Source organism: Bactrocera neohumeralis, unplaced genomic scaffold (assembly GCF_024586455.1).
Source record: "Bactrocera neohumeralis isolate Rockhampton unplaced genomic scaffold, APGP_CSIRO_Bneo_wtdbg2-racon-allhic-juicebox.fasta_v2 cluster09, whole genome shotgun sequence".
NCBI classification, from domain to species: domain Eukaryota; kingdom Metazoa; phylum Arthropoda; class Insecta; order Diptera; family Tephritidae; genus Bactrocera; species Bactrocera neohumeralis.
In genome coordinates this window covers 31,717,196-31,744,372 of record NW_026089622.1, presented here as the reverse complement: position 1 = coordinate 31,744,372, position 27,177 = coordinate 31,717,196, and the positions used below count along the sequence as shown (strand labels likewise).

Here is a 27,177-nt window from a genome sequence, read left to right as displayed (position 1 = left end):
GTTGGACGCAACGTTACGGTGAATGGCGATCGCTATCGTTCGATGCTAACAAACTTTTTGTTGTCAAAAATGGAAGAACTGAACTTGGTTGACATGTGGTTTCAACAAGTTGGCGCTACATGCCACACCGCTCGCGATTCTATGGCCATTTTGAGGGAAAACTTCGGAGAACAATTCATCTCATCATGCGATTTAACGCCTTTAGACTATTTTTTGTGGGGCTACGTCAAGTCTAAAGTCTACAGAAATAAGCCAGCAACTATTCCAGCTTTGGAAGACAACATTTCCGAAGAAATTCGGGCTATTCCGGCCGAAATGCTCGGAAAAGTTGCCCAAAATTGGACTTTCCGAATGGACCACCCAAGACGCAGCCGCGGTCAACATTTAAATGAAATTATCTTCAAAAAGTAAATGTCATGAACCAATCTAACGTTTCAAATAAAGAACCGATGAGATTTTGCAAATTTTATGCGTTTTTTTTAAAAAAAAAGTTATCAAGCTCTTAAAAAATCACCCGATATTATACCACGTGCATCCGAAAAGACTGATGTCATAACCTTTCCAGCCGCCTTTTTCGTCTTTCCACGCCTGAGAACCGGTTACTCATGTGCAGTCCACTAGAATGACTGTCAATTGGACTCCAGTGGGAAATGGTGGAGCTATGTTTTTATCACCGACGCAAAAATTTGGCTTTATTCCGATTAGAGAGCACTCGAACAGCAGGTCGCGGATAGCCGAACGGCTTGTAGTAGCAGGTTAGACTAGAAGCGGCGGGGGTGGAAGTTGCGGTATAAAAGCCAGCAAGACCGTTAAAACTCCTGTGACAGTGGGCGAATCGACACTGCACCTTTGAAGTATGTGCCTCCCGCAACATGCAAGGGCATGTTGTGTAATGGGCGGCTTCCTGGTCAGCGTCTGTTCGCCATGTTAGGTGCGGCTGATTAAATCTACCTAACCAGTACACGACGCAGCATACTGGTAAAGAGTGATGTGAGCTTGACTATGCCAAGGTATCAGCTGCGGCGTGTGTCAGTAAACAGTCACTTCGGTCCTTGGTCAGGAAGTTTGCATTAGGCATAAGAATAGTAGCCTATGTTGCCCCGGGTGAGTGCCGGTTCGTACGTGTTTTTCGGGACCGGCAAAGCGAAAGACTGACCTCAGGGAACTGGGGTAGGGGCATTGTTCCCGAGGGTATACCCGTTCCAGTCTATTTCGGCCCTCGGTGCGAGCGAGGTCCTCACCACCGGTGTTAGCACACCTCAAGCCAAAGTAGCACAACATCCTGTGATCTACATATTGGATCTAGGAGGTTCTATACACCTAATAACTGAAGCAATGCGTCCTCCGCAGCGGTATATAAAAAAGTATATGAAAGACATTCTCAGTTCTATAGCAAAGCTATATTCAAAAGCCCTGGAGGAGCACACAAGAATGATATAAGCAAGACGGAATGTACAGCTCAAGACCACAACCGCGGACACAACATCAAAGAGGCCGCACGAGGAAGGCCGAAACAGAAAACACCACCTAAAAGGAATTAAACGATGCAGGAAGAAGCACCGAAAAACCAGCTAGCGAAACGAAGTAAAAAGACATCAGGAATAGCCCTCATAAAATGCAGAGAGGAAGTAAAAAAAAGATGAAGGCTGGGTAAGCGTAAAGCGGACGCCATAAAGCCACAAAAAGATTGACTGTAAGCTATCAGCACGGCCCGATGCTATAGTCATAGCGCGCTTTGGAGATATGTCCTCATCCTGATGAATGTCAGAAAAGAAGAAACCCTGCAGAAACTCGGGGAAAATTTATCGCGTATTAGGAAGATAGCGAAAGACAAAATATTGCTGGAACTAAAAGAAACCCAAATAGAAAGTACGAGCGAACTAAAGTGCGAAATAAGCCAACTGTTAGGAGACTAGGGACAAATCAAAGCACTTATACACGAAGTCATAGTAGAAATTCGGGACCTGGACGAAATCACCACCAAAGAGGACATTTCGGAAGCCATACGAAAGCAGGTGAAAGAACTAAAAGCTTTTGACGTGAGTGCTATAAAGAACCTCAGGGCAGCATATGTGGGTACACTGTAGCGGTAATAAGCCTCCCTGCGCTGGAAGAAAGGATACTGCCAGATGAGCGAAAAATTAGGTTAGGATGGATAGTCTGCAGGCTAAGAGAAAAACCCAATTTAAAAAGGTGTTTCAGGTGTCTGGAATATGGGCATCTGGCAGCAGCATGTAGCAATGATGATGACAGTGCTGTCTAAGATGTGGCGAAAAAGGACACTTCGCACAGACGTGCGACAAAACTCCGTCTTGTGGTGCTTGCAAGAGCAATGGAAGGGAAAACTCAAACCACCAAATAGGTAGTAAAAGATGGGCTCTATACCAGGAAGCATATAAAAAATTCAATAAATGAATGTTACGCAGCTAAACCTGAATCACTGCCAAGCTGCGCAAGAGCTGCTTAAACAAACCGCTTTTGAAGAGAAGGTAGACGTAGCTATACTGTGCGAACAGTATAAAAACCTTGACAACGCCACATGGGCCTCAGACACCACCAGCAAAGCTGCCATATGGTCGTGCTTTCTAGGAAAAGCCCACTATTATGAAAGGACTACTTCACACGAGCCAGGATCTGTGGAACCGGTAATGGTGGTAGGGAAAGAAATCAGTCAGGTAGAAAGCTTATGTGAAGACACCGCTGGCTAACGGCGAAGAAGTTCCAACTAGCAGCCCAAAAAACCGAAGCAGTGCTAATTACACAATACAGCAGCTAATCTGGGGGGTGAGAAATTCCAAGTCAGGGTGATGGTACTAGGTCAGTATGGTAAAACCCTGAAAGGGTTTGGCGTTCGTATGTGTCAGTTTTTTTTAAAGACCTTTTAAATTTCACAGTACAACAGCTAATCTGGGGTGTGAGAAATTCCAAGTCAGGGTGATGGTACTAGGTCAGTATAGTAAAACCCTCAAAGGGTTTGGCGTTCGGATGTATCAGTTTTTTTTTTATGACCTTTTAAATTTTTTCTTATGTTATAGTGAACGAAAATTGGGTTTGGTACCCAATATAGTGTGTAAAAGCTCCTACAACCGTCTAATGGATTGGAAAAATAGATAATAGTGGTTCGCGAGTTATGTTAAACTACGTTTTTGCCAAAATGTTACAACTAAGCGAAAAAACATCAAGATAAGGAAAAAATTTAAAAGGTCGTAAAAAAAACTGACACATACGAACGCCAAACCCTTTGAGGGTTTTACTATACTGACCTAGTAACATCACCCTGACTTGGAATTTCTCACCCCTCAGACAATAATCCCAAAAATGTTCCACAGTGTTACCAGCAGAAAAAAGTAGAAAATGCTTCTTTTAAAATTGATGGCTATAGTATAACGACTCAGCAGTTGTTAAAATACCTAGGCGTTGTAATAGACACGCGGCTTAATTACACGCACATTGAAAAAGCATGTGCAAAAGCGACGCGAATAACGGTGGCCCTATCAAGGATGATGGCTAATATTGGAGGACCAAGCCAGGGAAAGCGAGAACTCTTGGCTAAAATGAGTCAGTTTTTGCTAATGTACGCAGCGCCTATATGGGGACCAGCACTGCATAATAAAACATACGTGAAGAAAGCAAGATCTTTGAATTGGTTTAATGCAATAAGAGTTATTTGTGGATTCTGCACGGTGTCGCGCGAGGCGGCTGGAGTCATAGCGGATATCATACCACCGAACATAATAACGTTAGAGCTCAAAAGAGTTTACGAAAAATCAAGAAGCGTTAGGAGGCGTCTTACAACAGAAGCGCGAAATAAAGAAAGGGAGGAACATATAAATGGTAGGTGGATAATATAAGAACGGCAATTCTGATTACCATCTGAAGCGATTCCTGACCGGACACAGATGCTTCGGAGAGTACCTCTATAAATATGGTCACGACAGCGAAACAGAATGTTCATTATGCGGAAAAGGCAGCGAAAATGCGCTGCATATTTTATTTTATTGCTCTGCAGGAACTGAGAAAAAAGGAAAGGCAACGAAGTAGCGAAATCAGAAGAGGTGGAGAAGAGTAGTCCAGAAAGGTACCCACGAAGAGCCTGGGGCCCTATTCCGTATCTCGATTCGTAAATGTATTCTATTCGAATCTCGGATCTACTTTATAATTATGCGAAAGTTGTACCACCCTGTGTCAGAATAAATACAATTTTCGTGTTTGCTTTCCACAACTCAAAAGCTAAAGAATATTTTGTCCGTAAATTGGCTTGAAAATGCGAAAATAGAGTTACAGATTATACAAAATTCAAATTCGAGTAATTTTTTTTTTTTAATCGAGTTACACAATAGGGCCCCAGGTCCTGCGAAAAAATGTTTAACGGCAGTCCCGTAGGATCAGAGAACTGCAGCCGGAATTAGGGTTCAGTACGTAGGTGTACTGTTACACGAGTTCAGCATGGTTTGATTATCCATACTGGGCATGGTCCCCTTCGAAACAAAACAAAAAATAAAAAAAACCTTTGTATACACAAACCTACATTCACATATACGAATACATGTAGATATGTCACCCACGAAAAATACAAACACTGTTCTACAAAACCAACCATCGTCTCAAATAGCATCACCAGCGTCACAAGTCAATATGGCAGCCAAATATTCGATGGCCAAATTTGAAGAAAAACACACAACAAAAATCATAAATTGAATAATTTTTGATATTTTTCTAGAAGGGAAAAGTGTCTATCCCGCAAATCCGAGAAGCACAGAAATATGCGACAAAAGCGGCAATATAGCTCTTGTCACTTTAAATTATTTTACAATTCTAAAATATTTTTCCGCGGCTCGCAAAAATCTGCATCGATATGTATGCAAGCTCATACATAAACATACGTATTAACGTTGGTTTGTTGGCAAAGCTCTTAGAGCGGCAAGGGAATCGGTGACAATAGACGATTGTTGGCCCATTTCTTCGGGACAGCTCGGAATTTCTACCAACAACACAATGTTGTGTCGCTTTGTCATCAGCCCTTCGACGCATTGAATTTTTGACAAAGGGTGCGCTTCGGCCGTTGGTTGCCCGTGACAACGGAGATAAGTGTACATATTTACATACAAAGTTGTGTAAGGACAAATTTACAAACATTATGCTTATGGTTCTTTTTGTTTATATGCTCACATAATTACATATGTGTATGTACGTGAATATATGCGACCGCTTGGTCTTTTAACATGTTACCAAAACTTTTAAGGGCCTGTAATAAAATTATGTACATGGTGGGGCAAAATTCAGAAGATGCTATAAATTTTGCACTTGACCTGTAACGTCAGTTCTGTTTTGACATTTGTGTATTAAACACATGCGAAATACAGGCTATGTTCGTAAATGCATCATGACGCGCATCATGACGATTGCATAACAAACAGAACGTTCAGAAATGCAATATTGCAACACTGCAATAATCAAGCGTTCAAAAAAGCAACACTTCTATCAACTGTCATACATAATTTCTATCAAAAAATTGTTTACTGCATTTAACTACGATGTCTGACGAAAAGTAAGTGCAAAACTGTTTTATTTTAATTTTTGTATTGGAATTTAGTTAAATTATGTTAAAAATAATTGTATAAATTATTATTTTTAAATTTTTAGTGAAAATCTCAGTAATGCGGAGACGCAGTTATTGCTGAGAGTACGGTTGAATATGTCCTCGGGAAACGACTTTATTGTTTTAATAAATGATTTGTTTTTAGGTATTTTTCTTTTTAAAGACAAACATTTGTACCTACAAATTTTTCTTTTTGACTTCAATACCCTTCTTTTTCTTAAATTTAAAGAAAATCTATCATTTCTTTGCTCACAAATTTCGTCTAGTGTTAGATTCAGCAAAATATCCATTTTAGTACTATACGCGTTCAAAAATGCAAACAAATGTATCTGCAAATTGTCAAAAATTGTATAAGAAGTATCAAACATCAAACTTGCAGTGTTGCTACTGTTGCTTATGCTGCAAGTCATGATGCATTTACGAACATAGCCACACATAAATAAACAATGGCACGCTACACTGCGTGCCACAACCGATATGCTGAAGGATGTATTTCCCGGGCGCCTAATCTCCCGTTTTGGCGATTTGCACTAGCCAGCAAGATCGCATGATTTGGCCGCTCCAGACTTCTTTTTGTGGGGCTTTTTGAAGTCGCGGGCTTATGTCAATAAGCCTCAGACTCTTGCAGCTCTTAAACACAATATCCGTCAAGAATGTGAGGACCTATCGCCGGAAGTTCTGGCCAAAGTGATGGAAAATGCCATAAAGAAGGCTCAAATGGCAATCAAATGTGGCGGCGGCCATTTAGATGATATTATATTGTCGACTTGATGTAAGAGACTAAATAAAAATAATCCATATTTCATTTTTTAAAAAAGTTTTTCATTTTCCAAAAAACATCGGAAGCTAATTTTTGCGCCATCTGTTATATAAATATAGATATATGTATCTTATCAAAACGCATTTTTAGCTTTTGTTACCGTCGTCAAAAGACTCTTTGTAGGCAATGGCATGCTCGGGGAGATGTGATGGTGTTTGTTTTTATGAATGAAGCGAGTTTGCCTCTTGAAAGTGCGCTTGCGTTCATGAATGAAAATGTTTTTGTTGTGAGTTTTTCTTCAAATTTGGTCATCGAATATTTGGCTGCCATATTGATAGGTTCATGTATACATTATTTGTTCCACAATGTAATACACACATTCATACATATGTATGTACATATAGGACAGTGCGCGCACATTATATTACTGATAAATGATAATATAATAGGTTGTCAAAAAAGTCTTGCGGTATTTTCGCTAGTTGGCGCTGAAAGCGCGTAGTTCTAGTTTTATTCGTTGTCACATCGGGTCATGCTATACCTTTTTGGAAAGCTCATTTCACGCGCTAACACGTGTTTGATTGATTGTCGTTTCTTTTAAGTCGTTCGTGAGTTATAGCGTCGCAAACATGGAGCAAACTAAAGAGAAAATACGGCATATTTTACAGTACTACTACGATAAAGGCAAAAATGCATCTCAAGCCGCCAATAAAATTTGTGCAGTTTATGGACCCGATACAGTTTCCATTTCCACCGCACAACGATGGTTTCAACGTTTTCGTTCTAGTGTAGAGATGGTCGCCACGCTCCGGAAGGCCTGTCGTCGAAAATTGCGATAAAATTATTGTAATATATTAAGTTTTTTAGGATATTATGATAGTATGTCATTTATATACATATATCATATCTACATATCGTCACCCAAAATGCAAAAGGCCGTAACTAACATTTTTAGTATTTTACAGGAGAAGCAAAAAACGTTATAGATTAAAGACTACTTAAAGCTAAATATCCAAATTGTATATTTAAGCTTAGAAAACAAAGACGGATTTGTTTCTGAAAACCAAATTAATGGGAAAAAAGCAGTTTTAAGAAATGTTAGTTACGGCCTTTTGCACTCTATTTTTCTGAAACCAAAAAGCCGTAACTACTTGAAAAAAATTGTGTATAAAATGAAAGCAATGGTTAAAATAAGAAAATGTGCTTTTAGGCTGTAACTAAAAAAGTTTTTAACAAGTTATGTCTTTTTGTATCTATTTATTGTAAGTATTTTAACACAAAAGAAATTATTTAATTAATAAATTTAATTCGAGAAAATAAAATTATATTAAACTGGTTAAGAAAAACAAAATAATTCATTTGAAAACAACAAAACCTGCAATACAAATAGCAAATTAGAATAGGTTTAAAATGTAAAGGGTATATTATCATAAAAGCTGTGGCAGTCAGCCGGAAGTAAAAATTTAAGTTCCTGCAGGAACCTGCAGAGTATTTTAGTTTTGTTCACATAACGGTTATTTGTAAGTCCTAAAACTAAAAGAGTCATATATAGGGTTATATATACCAAAGTGATCAGGGTGACGAGTAGAGTCGAAATCCGGATATCTGTCTGTCCGTCCGTCCGTCCGTGCAAGCTGTAACGTAAATATTTTAACACAAAAGAAATTATTTAATTAATAAATTTAATTCGAGAAAATAAAATTATATTAAACTGGTTAAGAAAAACAAAATAATTCATTTGAAAACAACAAAACCTGCAATACAAATAGCAAATTAGAATAGGTTTAAAATGTAAAGGGTTTATTATCATAAAAGCTGTGGCAGTCAGCCGGAAGTAAAAATTTAAGTTCCTGCAGGTGTTCCAATTTCTTTTTATACTCTCGCAACAATGTTACTAAGGAGAGTATTATAGTTTTGTTCACATAACGGTTGTTTGTAAGTCCTAAAACTAAAAGAGTCAGATATAGGGTTATATATACCAAAGTGATCAGGGTGACGAGTAGAGTCGAAATCCGGATGTCTGTCTGTCCGTCCGTCCGTCTGTCCGTCCGTCTGTCCGTCCGTGCAAGCTGTAACTTGAGTAAAAATTGAGATATCATGATGAAACTTGGTACACGTATTCCTTGGCTCCATAAGAAGGTTAAGTTCGAAGATGGGTAAAATCGGCCCACTACCACTCCCACAAAATGGCGGAAACCGAAAACCTATAAAGTGTCATAACTAAGCCATAAATAAAGATATTAAAGTGAAATTTGGCACATAGGATCACATTTGGGAGGGACATATTTGGACGTAATTTTTTTGGAAAAGTGGGCGTGGCCCCGCCCCCTACTAAGTTTTTTGTACGTATCACGGAAACTACTATAGCTATGTCAACCAAACTCTACAGAGTCGTTTTCTTCAGGCATTTCCATATACAGTTCAAAAATGGAAGAAATCGGATAATAACCACGCCCACCTCCCATACAAAGGTTATGTTGAAAATCACTAAAAGTGCGTTAACGGACTAACAAAAAACGTCAGAAACACTAAATTTTACGAAAGAAATTGCAGAAGGAAGCTGCACCCAGGCTTCTCTGTATAATATATAGTACATTAGGAACCAATGATGACAGCGGAATAAAACTTTACAAAAATACGGTATTTGAAAAATATGTAAATGACGTATAATGAAATCTCGATTATCACTTTATCATGCGAGAGTATAAAATGTTCGGTGACACCCGAACTTAGCCCTTCCTTACTTGTTGGATATTGATATTCTTTCGGTATGTAACTGTGAAGGTTCGATGTCCCTAAATTTTTGTTGTGTACGTTGTGGCAAAACGTTATAATTGTCGTTGATATTTGTTTTATAATAAATTATTCCAGATGGATCATATGACAAGGCACGGATCATATTAACAGTTGGCTCTCCGGATTTTTTGCCTGTTTTGAAGATACTGAGTTTTTTATACATAATTTATACATGTGTGTTAAATTTTACCTGGTCGAATAGATACGTAGCGCTTAGGAATACTTTCGTAGTCAAGGAAATACTTGTAATCAACATGGTGCACTTTTAGAGGAAATGGGTTCTTTCGAGACTCTCTAATTAAGTCAGACAGCTCAGATGGTAAATTTATTTGTCTCTTGTTGATTTTTATTTTAATGAGGGAGTGGGTCGAATCACACTCCATTTGTGTATGTCCCACTATTAAATATTTACGTGGCATTTGCATTTGTCTGTGGAATCAATTTCACTGCCTGCATGTCAATGCATAACAACAAGTGTAATTCTGATTTGGCGTTTTCTATGTCAATTAACTTTTCATTTCTCATGTCTTGCATATCCTTTCTATGAATGTCGTACTGATCTTGGGTCAAGTTCTTCGATTCGTATGATGTGCAGGTGTCGCACATATCATTTTTTGGCTTAAATATACAACAGTTTTGTTTTTTTAATACTGCCATAAATGTTGGAAAAGATACATGAACTACTTCATTAGTTTCGCAGTCTTCAGAATAAACTTCATGGACATGTTTGTAGCTTTTAAAATCGGACTGCAAGTACAGTTTCTTCGTATACTGTCTTCGGTGGTGTGATTCAAGCTTAGGAATGTCATGCAACCATTTTTCCAGAAAATTTAAACGTTTTTGAAATAAGACTCCTTCATTAGTAAATGCTTTACGTTCTGATGTTATTTGTTTTGTTCTTCTGGCGAAATATTGGTACCATGGGAGTCATTGAAATTTACCCAATTCCTCACCATTTTCTCATTTAATCCAAGCGTAGATAAAAACATATGAAAGCACACTTGAACACGTTTAGAATGATGTTTTAAATAGTAACGTTTTGTAATTGATCTTCTAGAGTTCTCAACACCAATTCGCTTTATGTTTGCGTGTTCAACAAGATTAACGACATACATTTTTTTTTGATCCCATGACATTTTCCTTACGATTTTCCTCGGAAAATGTAGAACAATTCCGTACAGCACTTTTCTCACAGAAGTACATCCAGCTTTAAGTTCTCTTGGAGCTTTTTCACTAATTATGCCTTTTGATAGCCCCATGTATTTTTTTCCTTTCAACCGGTTTATTATATTTCCAGACCTTTTATTATTTTTTTTAAGTTTTTCATTACAACCATTTTCACAATTAGTACTCATTTTATTAATTTTGTTCTATTACGGGAATAAAGGCAGTAACACAATAACACAATTTGATAAAGAATGAAAGATAATGAAAACAATTGTAATTACGGATAACACAATGTTTCACATTGAAATTGAATCAAAGAGAATGAAAAAAGGGTTGTTACGGCTTTTTGGTTTATGAAATTGTTGAAGTTGTAGTTGCGGCCTTTTGATTCTAGCCTATAAAGTCGTTATTTTTGGACGTATGCATGTAAAATTTGCTATGTACACGTGTTTCGGTTAAGTACTTCATAATCAATCAAAAAGTCAATTTTGAATTTTTTGTTATTTACGGCCTTTTGCATTTTAGGTGACGATATGTACATATTTGTGAATTTATAATACATTATCAAACATATGAAATATTTAAAAAGTAACTCTTATTTGTACATAAACTCTACGCCGTGAAACTTCTCTACTTGTGATCGCTTTCTTGCAGTGTCACTCAAATATTCTGAGTTTTAGTACCACTGAAAAAAGTTACAAACAAACATACAAATGAAGCTAATAAAAGTGTATTAAAAAGTTCTGTTAAATGCATACGAAATCCAAGTTACGGCAGAAATTTAGAGAAATCGGTAATTTGAAGAGAACTTGTTTAACTAAAATTCTACAAATATAGAGTTTTAAGTGTTCTTTTTAAGTACTTTACCGTGTTAACGCTGGTATTTTCTCCAAATGTGTTTCATTTTTTAAATAATTTGAAATCATGTTCCAATTTTGTTGATCGTAATTTACTATAAATGGTGCTATCTCTTCCGGATTTATTATGATGAAGGAATTACGATTTGACAGATTCGTTAGTTTTGTTTCCGTTGTTTTTTCCAACCAGAGATATGGTGTTGTGTTTGAGAAGTCTAATCTGTTTTGTTCAACTAAAACTATGGGGATCCACCAAATTATTTTATCATGATCTTGGACATCATGAGGGCGTTCCCGTAGAAACATTTTTTGGTAAATTTTAGCTGCGTTTGATGTATAATTGCGTTGTAATGAAACTACTGGCAGGCGATCTGTAGAAATCCAGGAATCAGCTATTTCAGAAATGCTGTATAATGGATTTATATTGCCTTCTTCGTTAGCCTGATTATTAATAGCTTCCCAAATGATTTTCGCAGAAAAAACATTATTTGTTTGATAGCTAACCATTTTACGAATTCCAAATTTTAGTGTGCTCTTACTTAATGTATAATTAAGCATCCGAAGTACAAGCTCTGCTTTGAAAGACACAGATTCCTGTTTCATTACTGTAATGCGTGAGTGTGGATAACGCTTACTTAGCTCATTATATAAAGAATATAGCAATGTCACTGGATATCCTCCTTCAAAATCATACCCAGGGTAAATCTATAAAGATAGTAACATTAATTTAAATCAGTTTGAATTTTTTTTGGGAAACCAGTTTGAATATACATAGAATATTTTCAATATTGCAGGTAAATATTTGAAAGCTTGGTGTAAAGAACACTTTTATGGCAAGGTTTACTTTCGAAATAAGCTGGTTTTTCCAACATCTTTGGGGCCTAACGTGGAGCCCGCGTACAACAACTTAAAACATTCCTTTGCAAAAGAAAACTTTGATTGTGTTTATCGAACAATGGTTGCATTCGCGCCGCGCTTCAAAAAAAAATAACCATGGCAACCCTATTCTTATTGTGCAAATGCAGAGAATTGTAACAAATTGCAGTAACAAATATACATAGTATACTATATATTTCCAAAAAATAGATAAGTGTGTTGCAGTTATATTCGCAGTTATTGGTAGGTCACATGGACCAGCGATTCCCGTTGAATCTGCAAATAACTGTTTGCAATCGGATGATTTTTTCTGGTAGGATATTAAGGTTTTGCATTGTTGCTGAATTTACCGTTCCCTGACAAGCGTGCATGCATACTAGGGTGCTTCAAAAAAAATTTATGGAATTTTTTTTCAACTCTTACCCTCTCAAATGTTAGTGATTGACAAACAAAACATCCTCCCTCTTAACTCTAAGGGGTCGCTATTTTTTTTTTTAGGTTCCCATACATTTTACATAGGAATGATCTTTTTTTCATTCAAACTAAAATTTCACCAACTAATTTTCGTTTCTCAGAAATAACCATCACATATTCATAAAGTTGGCTTTTCAAACTTAGTACAAAGTTTAAACAAAGCGGCGGGGGCCGATGGATTGCAGGCTGAGCTATTCAAACACGGCGGCGAAGAACTGATAAGGAGCATGCATTAGCTTCTTTGTAAAATATGGTCGGACGAAAGCATGCCCAACGATTGGAACTTAAGTGTACTATGCACAATCCACAAAAAGGGAGACCCCACAATCTGCGCCAACTACCGTGGGATAAGCCTCCTCAACATCGCATATAAGGTTCTATCGAGCGTATTGTGTGAAAGATTAAAGCCTACCGTCAACAAACTGATTGGACCTTATAAGTATGGCTTTAGACCTGGCAAATCAACAACTGACCAGATATTCACCATGCGCCAAATCTTGGAAAAGACCCGTGAAAGGAGAATCGACACACACCATCTCTTCGTCGATTTCAAAGCTGCTTTCAACAGCACGAAAGGAGCTGCCTTTCTGCCGCGATGTCTGAATTGGGTATCCTCGCAAAACTAACACGGCTGTGTAAACTGATGTTGAGCAACACGAAAAGCTCCGTCAGGATTGGGAAGGACCTCTCCGAGCCGTTCGATACCAAACGAGGTTTGAGACAAGGCGACTCCCTATCGTGCGACTTCTTCAACCTGCTGCTGGAGAAAATAGTTCGAGCTGCAGAACTAAATAGAGAAAGTAGAATCTTCTATAAGAGTGTACAGCTGCTGGCGTATGCCGATGATATTGATATCATCGGCCTCAACAGCCGCGCCGTTAGTTGTGCTTACTCCAGACTGGGCAAGGAAGCACAGAAAATGGGTCTGGCAGTGAACGAGGGCAAAACGAAATATCTCCTGTCATCAAACAAGCAGTCGAGGCACTTGCGACTTGGCTCTTACGTCACTGTTGACAGTCATAACTTTGAAGTCGTAGATAATTTCGTCTATCTTGGAACCAGCGTAAACACCACCAACAATGTCTTCCTGGAAATCCAACGCAGGATAACTCCTGCCAACAGGTGCTACTTCGGACTGAATAGGGAATTGAGAAGCAAAGTCGTCTCTCGACGAACAGAAACCAAACTCTATAAGTCACTCATAATTCCCGTCCTGTTATATGGTGCAGAGGCCTGGACGATGACAACAACTGATGAGTCGACGTTGCGAGTTTTCGAGAGAAAAGTTCTGCGAAAGATTTATGGTCCTTTGCGCGTTGGCCACGGTGAATATCGCATTCGATGGAACGATGAGCTGTACGAGATATATGACGACATTGACATAGTTCAGCGAATTAAAAGTCAGCGGCTATGCTGGCTAGGTCATGTTGTCCGAATGGAAGAAAACACTCCAGCTCTGAAAGTATTCGACGCAGTACCCGCCGGGGGCAGCAGAGGAAGAGGAAGACCTCCACTCCGTTGGAAGGACCAAGTGGAGTAGGACTGATTTCGCTTGGAATATCCAATTCGCGCCACGTAGCGAAAAGAAGAAACGACTGGCGCGCTGTTGTTAACTCGGCTATAATCGCGTAAGCGGTGTCTACGCCAATTAAGAAGAAGAAGAAGTTTAAATTTTTTATATTAAAAAAATAATATATATTTAAAACATCAGTATTAAGCGTAAAAAAGTCAGTGGATTACACTTAAAAATTTTGTAATTCATTTTAGATATTGTAACTAGCAATATGAACAATAATAATTTTTTTTTTTACATTAGATAAATGACTTTATAGTTTTAGTTATAGAAATAAAGGATTTTAGTGTGTTTTAAACCTCCTTTGCTTTTTATAACGACTTTTATACGGCCGTGCATTGAATATAGGAGGTTTTTTATTGTTTCTGCTCCAATACCGTTATACCACGCTTCTTCTAGAATTCCATCCAACTCTGCTAAATTCTTTGGTCTCTTCTGTGCAACCTGAGCTTTCATTAGAAACCGAAGATTCTCAATGGTATTGAGATCCGGACTGGTTAAATTTGGACTCATCTGACAAGATTACATTTCTCAAATCAAGTTGAGTCCAATTTTGATGTTCTTTTGCCCATCGTAAATGGCTTCGACGCATTTTTGAGGTTAAAAGTGGATTTTTAGCGGTCCGACGATCTAAAAAAATATTTTGAACATATAGTAAAAATTGGCCACATCCGACGACTATATCCTATAGCTCACATGGTGATGGTGCGCAAAAATACTTCCAGTATTTCCAGTATATTTCATTATTGCGACGTATTGCCTAACGCTTTGCACATTTTACCATCTACCATAGCAAGTTGCAGGCTATGATTTATGAAAAATTAGATTGGCATTAAGTTCTCTATTTTATTTTTAAAATACAATACTTTTTCAAAGGATAGTGTGGAGGTTTCCTTTTTAAAATGAATTCACACTGGTTCACAATAGCGTTCAGATGATAGTCTATGATTTTGGACATAATATTTTGGAGTTACTTCCATCTATAAGCTCAAATGGGACGTACGATGTTGCAAATAGACATCTACATTATGACAGTTTGAAAACTTTTTTTCGTATTCAATTACTGTCATCAAAACCCCATTTTCCAAATAATGTTAATGCGTTTCCCGTGCCATCAAGACAATTTTCAATTACAGTTTTTTGGAGCTGTAAAATACTTAAAGTTGTGTTGTTTAGTAGACTCTGCAGACCCACTTCTGCAAATATAAATTATTCCTCCAGTCTTTACGGCTGTTGTCCAGGAAATGAAAATTGTTTTGATTATTCCTCTAGTCCTTACGGCTGTTTTACGGGAAATAAGAATTGTTTCTCCAGTTTTACCGTGAATCGCTGCTATCGCGCTGATATTGGAGTAGCGAAGAATTTGCTAGTGGATGTGAAAATGCTGATATCGACTATTCCCACGATTACTGGCTGGTGTGGAGTAGCTCTAAGAACGCTACAGTGGGCAGACTAGCAGACTAATGTGTTAACTTATATCACCTACAATTATTTTATTTGTATATCTTGAAGTCTTATATTTGAGAATTTTCTTATACCTTGGCAATATATTGCATGTACCTTCACTATTTATGAATTCACGAATAAGCGAGTATTGGTGTTTCGTTATTCCAGTGACCATTTAATGCGATAAAAGCGATAAGACCTTTTCAATATTTGCTTCGAATGACTTCAGGATCGGTGGAAAATTGAATGAACGCAAAACAGAAGCAGCAGACTCATCATGATTTTCTAGCAGGGCTATCCGACGACGTTTCGGTCTTCTTGAGAACTCCGTAAAATCAATTTTGGGTCTTCGATGAATTTGAAACCTTTCGTTGAAGATGCTCAATTATAATTGTTTAAACAGTGTTTAGCCAATCGAATTGTTATTGAACAATTGAACTCTTAATACGATTGAATATAGCCCAATAAGCAATATTTTGTTTTGCAAATGTAAATAATACAGTTCTCAAGTTTATTCATCTCAACTGCGTAGCCTTTATTTTTAATGATTCCTTCTACCAAAATAATTACACTACGATTTTTTTCTGCAATCGTACCCTTTTCTGCGCACCAAAGATCAAAGATGTACATGCGTGAAAATAAGCAGTTACAAGCAGTATAAAAAAATAATTAACTTAAAAAACAAATTAAAAAAAATAATTACACAGTTTTACGAACAACTGGTGAAAGAAAAAATGGAAGTGAAAAAATTATAAAATATTTTGCTATTGTACCTCTATTGCCCTCGATTCTTAAATACAAGGGAAAAACGATCACTCGACTGATAAATGGAAAGCTGTCAGCGAAGCGTCAGCATCCATAATGACAAAACTGAGAATTTTTCAACAGATTAGGCGTCCGTCGGTCCGCACAATAAAGTACACTTAAATTTACTGTCCCTACCTCGAACTAGTACTTATTTAATCGGTGGTTCCGTCTTCCGTGGGAGAGTCTTGAGTTGGGAGTAGGTTAGGTTTAGCAGATTAAAGTTCCGCACTTCAGCTTTCGATGCTTCACCCTACTATGAAAAAAAATTACTCTATAAGTTCTTGATCGACATCGTATTCAAACAAATCTCATACATATAACTAGTTAGCAGGCATGCTTTCGCATATGGAGCCACCGACCACTGGCAGGTTAATTTAGCTTTAGTTCTAGTTAAGGACTCCATGGGGCGTATAAGCTTGGAAGAGCTCTTTTCGACTCATGTTCTCAAGTGAAATTCACGACCGATGAGTTCGCATAAATGCTTCACCTTCGTCGAGAAAATATTCACATTGGCATTCGCGGTATAAATTATTCAGTTACCAATCTTAAAGCTCTAACCACCAAACCAATTATGTCATACATATCAAATTTCAACTATCGCTCCAGTTTGGTATCACACAATATATTGCGTTCCAACCTGTCATTGATACAGCAAACTGGAATTTTCCAGCCAACACAACCGACTTTAAAGGCAGAAGTTACTGAGTTACGTCAACGCGGTCAGTGTTCTCTATCCAATGGCATTCCAATCACCCAGATTTCATGGACAGCCAAACCAGAGATAAAGAGATCTTTAACTCCTCTTTCACTGGAAGTGAGAGATCAATTGCTAAACGTCAAAACCTACTGAACTTTGACAGCTAATCGAGTTCAGTAGGTTTTGACGTTTAGCAATTGGAAACGAGCGATGGCCAGATTGAAATCTTACCAAAAAAATATGTAAACGGAGGGATTAGTTGCATCGTTCAAGACCACTTATAAAAATGAAAATTAAATGAAGTTGTGAAATTTACAGGTATTTGATGAAAGGTTTTGTAATTTGAAGCATCATAGTATATTTTCAATGGAAAATGATTAAAAACATTTAATGATTGAGAGCTAACAAGCTTAAATCCTATTATTGGGTATTGAAAGGACGAAAGTCAGTTGTAGTAATATTCTTTAAAAAGATTTAAATAGTTTCTACATATAATAAACAACAACTATATAGTAGTTTTAATTCGTATTAAATGTTGGGTGTTTCAATTTAAATGCCCACAAATAATTATTTTTTTCAATCTGGCCATAATGGAAAATGTTATAAAAAACGCTAATTTTGGGGCGCTCTCACACTGGAATAAGTTTAACAACCCTTTATTCCTGGCCAAACTATGAAAGAGCAAAGTATTACCGATGATTCTATAACAAGTGTACTTGGCAGATATAAAGAGATGTTTAACTCCTCTCTCACTGAAAGTGAGAGAGCAATTGCTAAACGTCAAAACCTACTGAGCTTTGACAGCTAATCGAGTTCAGTAGGTTTTGACGTTTAGCAATTGGAAACGAGCGATGGCCAGATTGAAATCTTACCAAAAACATGTGTAAACGGAGGGATTTGTTGCATCGTTCAAGACCTCTTATAAAAAATGTAAAACAGTGAAAATTAAATAAATTTGTGAAATATAAGGATATTTGATGAAACGTTTTGTAATATGAAGCATCATAGTTCTATTTTAGTTTTATTTTCAATGGAAAATGATTAAAAACATTTAATGATTGAGAGCTAACAAGCTTAAAGGCTGGGATTTAGAATAGCATCCCCGGATTTCGGGAATAAAATGGGTATCACTGGAAAGGTGACGTTCTCCAGATCACGAAAATATATATATATAGTTCGCGCCGCGCTTCAAAAAAAAGATAACCATGGCAACCCTTTTCTTATTGTGCAAATACAGAGAATTGTAACTAAAATAAAATAATTAAAATAAAGCTTTATTTACAACAAATATTAAAAAAATTAATATACAGAAACGTTATAGTGAAGTGCTAGTAAGTGAAAAGTGCATAATATAAGTGAAAAAGTTACTGACAATGTACAAATTATCAATGTAACAGTTGTGAATTTTTCAACTTTAAATGCAAATATCTTTAAAACTATAAGTCAGCGGCAACTATATGTATATATTTTCGTGATCTGAAGAACGTCACCTTTCCACTGATACCCATTTAATCCCCGAAATCCGGGGATGCTGTTCTAAATTTGACCCAGCTTAAATCCTATTATTGGGTATTGAAAGGACAAAAGTCAGTTGTTATAATATTCTTTAAAAAGATTTAAATAGTTTCTCCATATAATAAATACCCAATATTTAGTAATTTTTATTCGTACTAAATGTTGGGTGTTGGGTTATCAACCCAACCCAAAAATTGTTATTTTGTTCAATCTGGCCATAATGGAAAATGTTATAAAAAACGCTAATTTTGAGGCGCTCTCACACTGGAATAAGTTTAACATCCCTTTATTTCTGGCACTTGGGATGTGATGGAATCAATGCAGCGACACGTTGTTGATCACATTCACATCAAAAGAAGTTTAAAAGCCTCTCACCACTCGTGATAAAATTATTATGCATGAAATGTAGCTGCTAATATGTGTTATAATCGGACGAGTCGATGCCCAAATTTAGTGCGGGTCGATTTTTATTTTTTATAAAATTGCGTATGCTGGAAATACTATATTCTTCGGATTATTCTGAACAATTTTCCCTAACAGAATATAGAGAATATGGGTCTAAAACTGTTTTCGAGCCAGCGATTTTTTAAGTCAAGTATAATTTTTCGGAATTATAAAAACTTCTTAAATTTTTAAAATATCTGAATGAAATTTAATAAATAGAAGGTTTTTGAGATTATATTGATCATTTGTCGCAATCGGCCAGATCGGACAACTTACAGATATCCCTTAGAAACGATTACTGAGTTATTTTATTTTCCGGTTGCTGGCCTTTAAGCAAGCAAAAACAAAAATATACAACGGAAACTAATACAGTGACGACCAACGCTCAGACAACTGCCAAGACAACGCCGAAGAACCCAACAGGAAATGCAGCGTGTACCGGCCAAAGTACTCATAGTATATATTTACTCAGAAGCATGACACTGTACACAATAGGATGACCGTGACCATTGGGATAAAAACTGGTGCTAGGACAATTTAAGCACATTATTAATATAGCATTAGATTAATACCTAAGTTAATTCAAATTTTAAAATTCGGTTTTTGTAAGTATTGGCAAGAGCCGTCTCTGCGTTGGTTCATCCACACTGAATTTGTCTCATCATCAGAAACTGTACAGCGGTATTCAACAACCTGAATTAATGGATCATTTGTATTGTTGGACTAGGGCAACATTCTGTCAACAACATCTGTCGAAACTACTGACAGTTCGCCAACTTGTCGAAGTCTCAGTCCAAGTATACGGGACTCTCTACGTTATATTTTGATCGGAATGCAGATCTGCTTTTGCTACATTTATAAAAACATCATCACATTCTTAATTGCTCAGGTAGTCGTTTATACATTTCATTTTTTGCATTTACATGCCTAATAATAGCAAAGCCAATGTGCCGAACTTGGCTGATGAGGAACAATCGCCTTTGTCCTCTCTAATGAAAACGAGTTCAACGATTATTTACAACTTGCACGGTATAAAACAACGAATTGCTTGTAAAGAAGTCGATTTGTGTAAAATTGCGTAAATTTGACCAACCTTCATCCCGCTCCAATCCTCGTGCGAGAACCACTCGGCAACTCCGGGTTCCTCGCACAGTCTGTTCCGTGTGTTAGACCGTCATACACCGTAATGTTGCCTCAGTCAAGTGCAATTCTTGTACTGGCTGGTGTCATTTCCCGACGTCTTCCGGCAGGCGCACCACACGAGGGGGAGAGAATAATGATGGAGGCCTAGGATTCATGTACACAACACCGTGCAGTATCGTCTAATCAATGGACACATCGACCGCAAGGATACTACCCTAGAATGGTCAGGCAATGTCGAACCCGATTATCGCCAAAGTACTGAGCCGCAGAAAAATCCTCAAATCGCTGTTGTCAACTTTTAAGGCAATCGGCCGGTAATGACGCACTAATATGGTCCAAACGCGGACGAGGAAGCTCAGACCTGTCAGAATACTGCACTTCCTACCTCTTGATTTCTCCTATCGAACACCTGCAGAGTGAGGCCCGTATGCTCCCAGTTAAGAAGCACAATGAACTCTTCTCCATGCAGTTCCTGATGGGAAGCTTTCGCAGAAATCAAACTTGCACTCACCTGCTTGGAGCGGAACCGTCTCCTAGGAACATCAAGTCATCATTCCTCAACTAGGACGACGACATCAGAAAGTACGTCGATCAGACTTCGGACGGAACTAACTTCCGACAAGCACTGACCGCCATTCACAATGGAGCCAACAACAACTTCACCGACTCCCTTCCAGTGAATGGCATACTCGGAATCAGACCAGACAAACAAGAGCGGGGGTTAAGCCCTTTTGGTCCGACCGCGTCAAAATAGCAAGTTTCTTAGGCCTGCCGTATGATATGTCGACGACAGCTTAGCTAATCATCCTGAAGGGGACTAGGAACCCGCTTTAACAACAACAACAACTAGACAGATCACAACACAAATTCGTAGTACTGTTATTTAAACTTCTACAAACCGCAACGTATATGTGGATTTGTTGCTCAATGCAGAAATATTTTGTGAGAGCCTTCAAGAACGAACAATTTCATTTGGAAAAGGCTTAACAGCAAATTAGGTTGGATTGTAGGGGGTAATTTTGAAAAGTTTTCGAATTCGCGTCCATTCATTTGCAATGTCAAACTAAACTCAAATCTATCTAATATCGATTCGATTATTCAACGTTTTTTGGGAAATTTAAAATTTCATTGAAATTATAGCAACAATGTCTGTAAAAGAACGTTTGGTTGGAGATTACAGCCGATTTAAACTTAATAATAAAATCAAAGTTCCTCGTATGTGAAAACAACATCCAATTCGGACTTTAGCGCTCAGGATCTGGATTTGGTTCTCTGCACCAGACTTTCTAATAAAAAATTTGTCGGAGTGGCCTGTAAGCAAGAAGGAACATAGCATTAGGATTTGGAAAAACGGAAAGTAATTACGCTCAAGTGTAGCAAAAGCAGCAATGAGAAAAAAATCATCAATCGCATCGTCAACCGCTGTTCATCGTACCACCGAGTACTTTGCACAGCTGCATATATCTGTCGCGATTTCAACATAGTTGAAGCAATGATGTTTAATCTGCCGGTGGAATCGTCGTAGCTATTCAACATAACGAGATTCCTGAAGAAATTAAAAAAATAATAAAAAATGTGGTATTCTATTACTGCCATATAATTGGTGCGAGGATGGAGTCATGTGTAGAAGTTCACGCAAGTGAGGAAAGTTCTCTGATCGCCATTCACTTGGGAGTGGCCAGAAACGACTCTTTTACATATGACTCAAGCAGCTCACGACTTTCGGTCTTTGACCAAGTATTCTCTGCGTAGTCTAAGAATATCCGTTTAAAGGCGAGTTAAAGTGAGAAGGCGGAACATCCCCTCCGCAGGGTTGTGCGCTGGGTAACGCCACGTAAAAAAAACATCCCAATTAAAAGGCGCAACCTCGGATGAGAGACCCCTTTTTTGATGACGACCATGGCAAACGAAATAAGGACTATGATTTGAGGGCATGCACCTGGAATGTCCGGACCCTTAATTGGGAAGGTGCCGCTGCCCAGCTGGTTGATGTCCTCGTAAAAACAAAGGCTGACATCACCGCCGTCCAAGAGATGCGATGGACGGGACAAGGACAGAGACGAGTAGGTCCTTGTGGCATTTACTACAGTGGCCATATAAAGGAGCGCAAGTTTGGTGTGAGATTCGTGGAGGGAGAGAGACTCCGGCGCAGAGTACTATCATTCACTCTGGTGAATGAACGTCTCGCCGCAATCCGCATCAAAGCAAGGTTCTTCAACATATCGCTGATTTGCGCCCACGCCCCGACGGGAGAAAAGGACGATGTGACAAAGGATGCGTTCTATGAGCGCTTGGAGCGCGCTTATGTGAGCTGCCCCCGCCACGATGTCAAAATCGTGCTTCGCGACTTTAACGCCAAGGTGGGCAAAGAAGGTATCTTTGGCACTACGGTCGGTAAATTCAGCCTCCACGACGAAACATCCCCAAATGTCTTGAGGCTGATCGACTTCGCCGGGGCCCAAATATGGTTATCTGTAGTACTAGATTTCCGCACAAGAAAATACATCAAGCTACCTGGCTGTCTCCAGAGCGAAAAGCCACCAACAAGATCGATCATGGTGTGATAGACGGAAGACACGTCTCCAGTGTTCTAGACGTGCGTACGCTCCGAGGTCCTAACATCAACTCGCACCACTATCTTGTTGCAGTCAAGATTCGCACTCGCCTCTGTGCAGCAAAAAACGCACGTCAACAAACACAAGGAAGGTTCGACGTAGAGAAGCTGCAATCACAAAGGACAGCCGAACGATTTTCTACTCGGCTTGCACTCCTGCTTTCTGAGAGCACTCGTCAACAACTCGGTATAAGGGAACTGTGGGACGGCATTTCAAACTCCTTACGTACAGCTGCAACCGAAACCATTGGGGTTCGGAGAATGCAAAAGAACAGCTGGTAGTAAAGAAGTTTTCAAGACCGGAGCATACTCTTGTGAAACCCCCAAAGGTGATCTAGTCACCGATGCCCAGAGCATACTTAAATTATGGAGGGAACACTTCTCCATCCTGCTAAATGGCAGTGAAGGCACAACAACAGGAGAAGGCGAACCCGATTCCCCAACCGATGACGATGGAGCAGACGTGCCATTGCACGACCATGAAGAAGTTCGTTTAGCAATTACCCGCCTGAAGAACAAGAAAATGGCGGGGGCCGATGGATTACCGGCCGAGCTATTCAAACACGGCGGTGAAGAACTGATAAGGAGCATGCATCTTCTTCTTTGTAAATTATGGTCGGACGAAAGCATGCCCAACGATTGGAATTTAAGTGTGCTCTGCCCAATCCACAAAAAGGGAGACCCCATAATCTGCGCCAACTACCGTGGGATAAGCCTTGTGTGAAAGATTAAAGCCCACCGTCAACAAACTGATTGGACCTTATCAGTGTGGCTTTAGACCTGGCAAATCAACAATCGACCAGATATTCACCATGAGCCAAATCTTGGAAAAGACCCGTGAAAGTAGAATCAACGCACATCACCTCTTCGTCGATTTCAAAGCTGCTTTTGACAGCACGAAAAGGAGCTGCCTTTATGCCGCGATGTCTGAATTTTGTATCCCCGCAAAACTAATATGGCTGTGTAAGCTGATGTTGAGCAAATCCAAAAGCTCCGTCCGAATCGGGAAGGACCTCTCAGAACCGTTCGATACCAAACGAGGTTTCAGACAAGGCGACTCCCTATCGTGCGACTTCTTCAATCTGCTGCTGGAGAAAATAGTTTGAGCTGCAGAACTTAATCGAGCAGGTACAATCTTTTATAAGAGTGTACAGCTGCTGGCGTATGCCGTTGATATTGATATCAGCGGTCGCAACACCCGCGCCGTTAGTTGTGCTTACTCCAGACTGGGCAAGGAGGCAATGCAAATGGGCCTGGCAGTGAACAAGGGCAAGACGAAATATCTCCTGTCATCAAACAAGCAGTCGAGGCACTCACGACTTGGCTCTCACGTCACTGTTGACAGTCATAACTTTGAAGTCGTAGATAATTTCGTCTATCTTGGAACCAGCGTAAACACCACCAACAATGTCTTCCTGGAAATCCAACGCAGGATAACTCTTGCCAACAGGTGCTACTTCGGACTGAATAGGGAATTGAGAAGCAAAGTCGTCTCTCGACGAACACAAACCAAACTCTATAAGTCACTCATAATTCCCGTCCTATTATATGGTGCAGAGGCCTGGACGATGACAACAACTGATGAGGCGACGTTGCGAGTTTTCGAGAGAAAAGTTCTGCGAAAGATTTATGGTCCTTTGCGCGTTGGCCACGGTGAATATCGCATTCGATGAAACTTTGAGCTGTACGAGGTATATGATGACATTGACATAGTTCAGCGAATTAAAAGACAGCGGGTACGCTGGCTAGGTCATGTTGTCCGGATGGAAGAAAACACTCCAGCTCTTAAAGTATTCGACGCAGTACCCGCCGGGGGAAGCAGAGGAAGAGGAAGAGGAAGACTTCCACTCCGTTGGAAGGAGCAAGTCGAATAGGACTGGTTTCGCTTGGAATATCCAATTGGCGCCACGTAGCGAAAAGAAGAAACGACTGGCGCGCTGTTGTTAACTCGGCTATAATCGCATAAGCGGTGACTACGCTAATAAAGAAGAAGAGAATTGGTGACCCTACAGTTTAACAACACACGCAAGCAGATCAATAACACTACATCACCTTGCCGCCTAGTTGTGCTTACGAGGCCGCGCAACTGCTAATGGCGCAAGCGGCCAGCAGCAACAGCAAGCACCACCACTGTCGCAAACTTTGTAGCAGCAGCAAACTCCATATCCTGATGTACGAACAATTCTTCTTCCTACCCAACTTCTAACCTCACCATCATCAACCAATGTCACAACCTCCGACCACATATCAATTGTCGCAGGCACCACAAGCCGTCATCATGCAACACGCACAACCACAAATGACGCTACAACCACTGCCACACATGTCAACGGTACATATGATCGACATCAATTTGGGTCCACAATGCATCGCTTCACCCGCAGTGAATTCGGCACAACGCCACACTCAACCGCCAATCAGCCGCCGCGCTACGCTTCAACACCCTACGCATCGCACTACCAAAAACGGTAACACATCGCCAACTATTCATTTACGACCGCACACCGAGTACGAAATTCTTCGCCGATACTGCACGGATATTCCGGCAACTCGGCTTTCTCGTAAACTCAACAAAATAGTAACTCCTGTTCGACTGTAAGCTGCGAACGGTAGCAAAATCGAAACCTACGGAGATAAGGCACTCACTCTCAACTTAGGACTACGGCGTCAGACCCATTGGATATTTGGTATAACTAACGTACCGTATCCAATCGGTGCACATCTCATCCATGAATTCGGATTAGTTGTGGACCTCAAAGGCGGTCGCTTTGTAGACCCTAACTCAGTCTCGCACGTGTGGGCTCCTATGCAACCGCCCCTATTACAGCGGTCATAGCCCTAACCGAGAACTGCACAACAACTACTTAACCATACCAATTGGCCAGTGACAACAGTACGCCGCACAGCCGTACTCTCTCCGAACAAATGAATTCGCCACGTACATGAACCAGCCTACCTGCACCAAACACCCGCGCCAGGATCTGGTAGTGGAACTCATCCTTAAAAAACGCAAGACTTTATTTGGGGGGGAGTACTATGGGCACACAGATAAAAAGTATCACATCTGGCAGCACCGTTTGTCAGTTATTCTATTCTTTCTTTATTTTGACATTCTTTCTGGAAATTTACAGTTTCAACTGAATTCTTAGTTTTCAGTTTTAAGAAGCGTAACTTCTTGTACAGACGCCAACATGTGTAGAAGTCTTTTGAATTATCTTAATAAATAATCGTCTTAATAATTAATGTGGTATTTTATTACCGGCACACTATCGACGCCTAATAACGCCATCAATATTAACACTGTATCGTTGTTAACTTAGCATTAATCTATTTTTCGGCTGTAATGAACAAAACTTTTTAGGCAAATTTTTAAAGGTGAACGTTTTCTGCATTGTGTCACATAGCAATTTTTCTATCGTGAAGAAGCATACAAATTCTCAATTATTTAACAAAAATACATATGTGTAAATGACTATTATTTGACCGTGGAAAAACATTATTAATATAGCACGAATATATTTTTATATTTATATTTTTCTTTGAGTACAAAAAATTTAATCAATTTATCTGCATTAGCTTATGAGACAAAATTTTTTTATTTTTAACGTGTTCCTAAATTCAACCTTCAAGAACATTGACACACATTTTGAAGAAATATTTATATCACGAGGTAGGCGTCTGATCCTTTATCTAATGGTGTGCAAATTTTCAAAATCGGTGATTTAGCAAAATTTCCGGGGTTCACTTGACGTGGTTTGACCAATCCTACATAAACGATTTTTTTGTTGCCTTTTCTAGTTGTATTGTTTTATATAGTTTAATTTAATTTAAATTTATAATTCATAAAATGTAAATATTATTCGAATGCGGAATAAACTTTAAAAATGTTTCTGAAAGTACACTTAAAACTTAGGCTATGTTCGTAAATGCATCATGACTTGCAGCATAAGCAACAGTAGCAACACTGCATGTTTGACGTTTGATACTTCTTATACAATTTTTGACAATTTGCAGATACATTTGTTTGCATTTTTGAACGCATATAATACTAAATAAACTGGAAATTTTGCTGAATCTAACACTAGACGAAATTTGTGAGCAAAGAAGTGATAGATTTTCTTTAAATTTAAGAAAAAGAAGGGTATTGAAGTCAAAAAGAAAAATTTGTAGGTACAAATGTTTGTCTTTTAAAGACAAAGTATTTAAAGTTTAAGAAACAGTTTAAAATTTTAAATTATATTGAAGCTTCGAGCATTAAATGTACATCTAATGTAATACTCGCTTGCGCTATCTTACACAATTTTATCATAAATAAGGGAGGTTATTTTGAACATATTAACGATACAATAACACATGCCGATATGGAAACCAAAAATGAAATCGAAGGAATTCAAGATGCCCCCATTCGC

The 27,177-nt window shown here is 38.8% G+C and overlaps 1 protein-coding gene across 1 annotated transcript in view; it reads right to left on the bottom strand.

The window, feature by feature from the left end:
* The window catches only part of LOC126764052 (aminopeptidase N), a 507,747-nt gene that overhangs the window by 240,529 nt on the left and 240,041 nt on the right, over positions 1-27,177 (bottom strand). Inside the window, exon 7 of the mRNA XM_050481791.1 lies at positions 11,190-11,884. Within this exon, the coding sequence (XP_050337748.1) occupies positions 11,190-11,884 (695 nt within the window). The remainder of the gene's footprint in view (positions 1-11,189; positions 11,885-27,177) is intronic.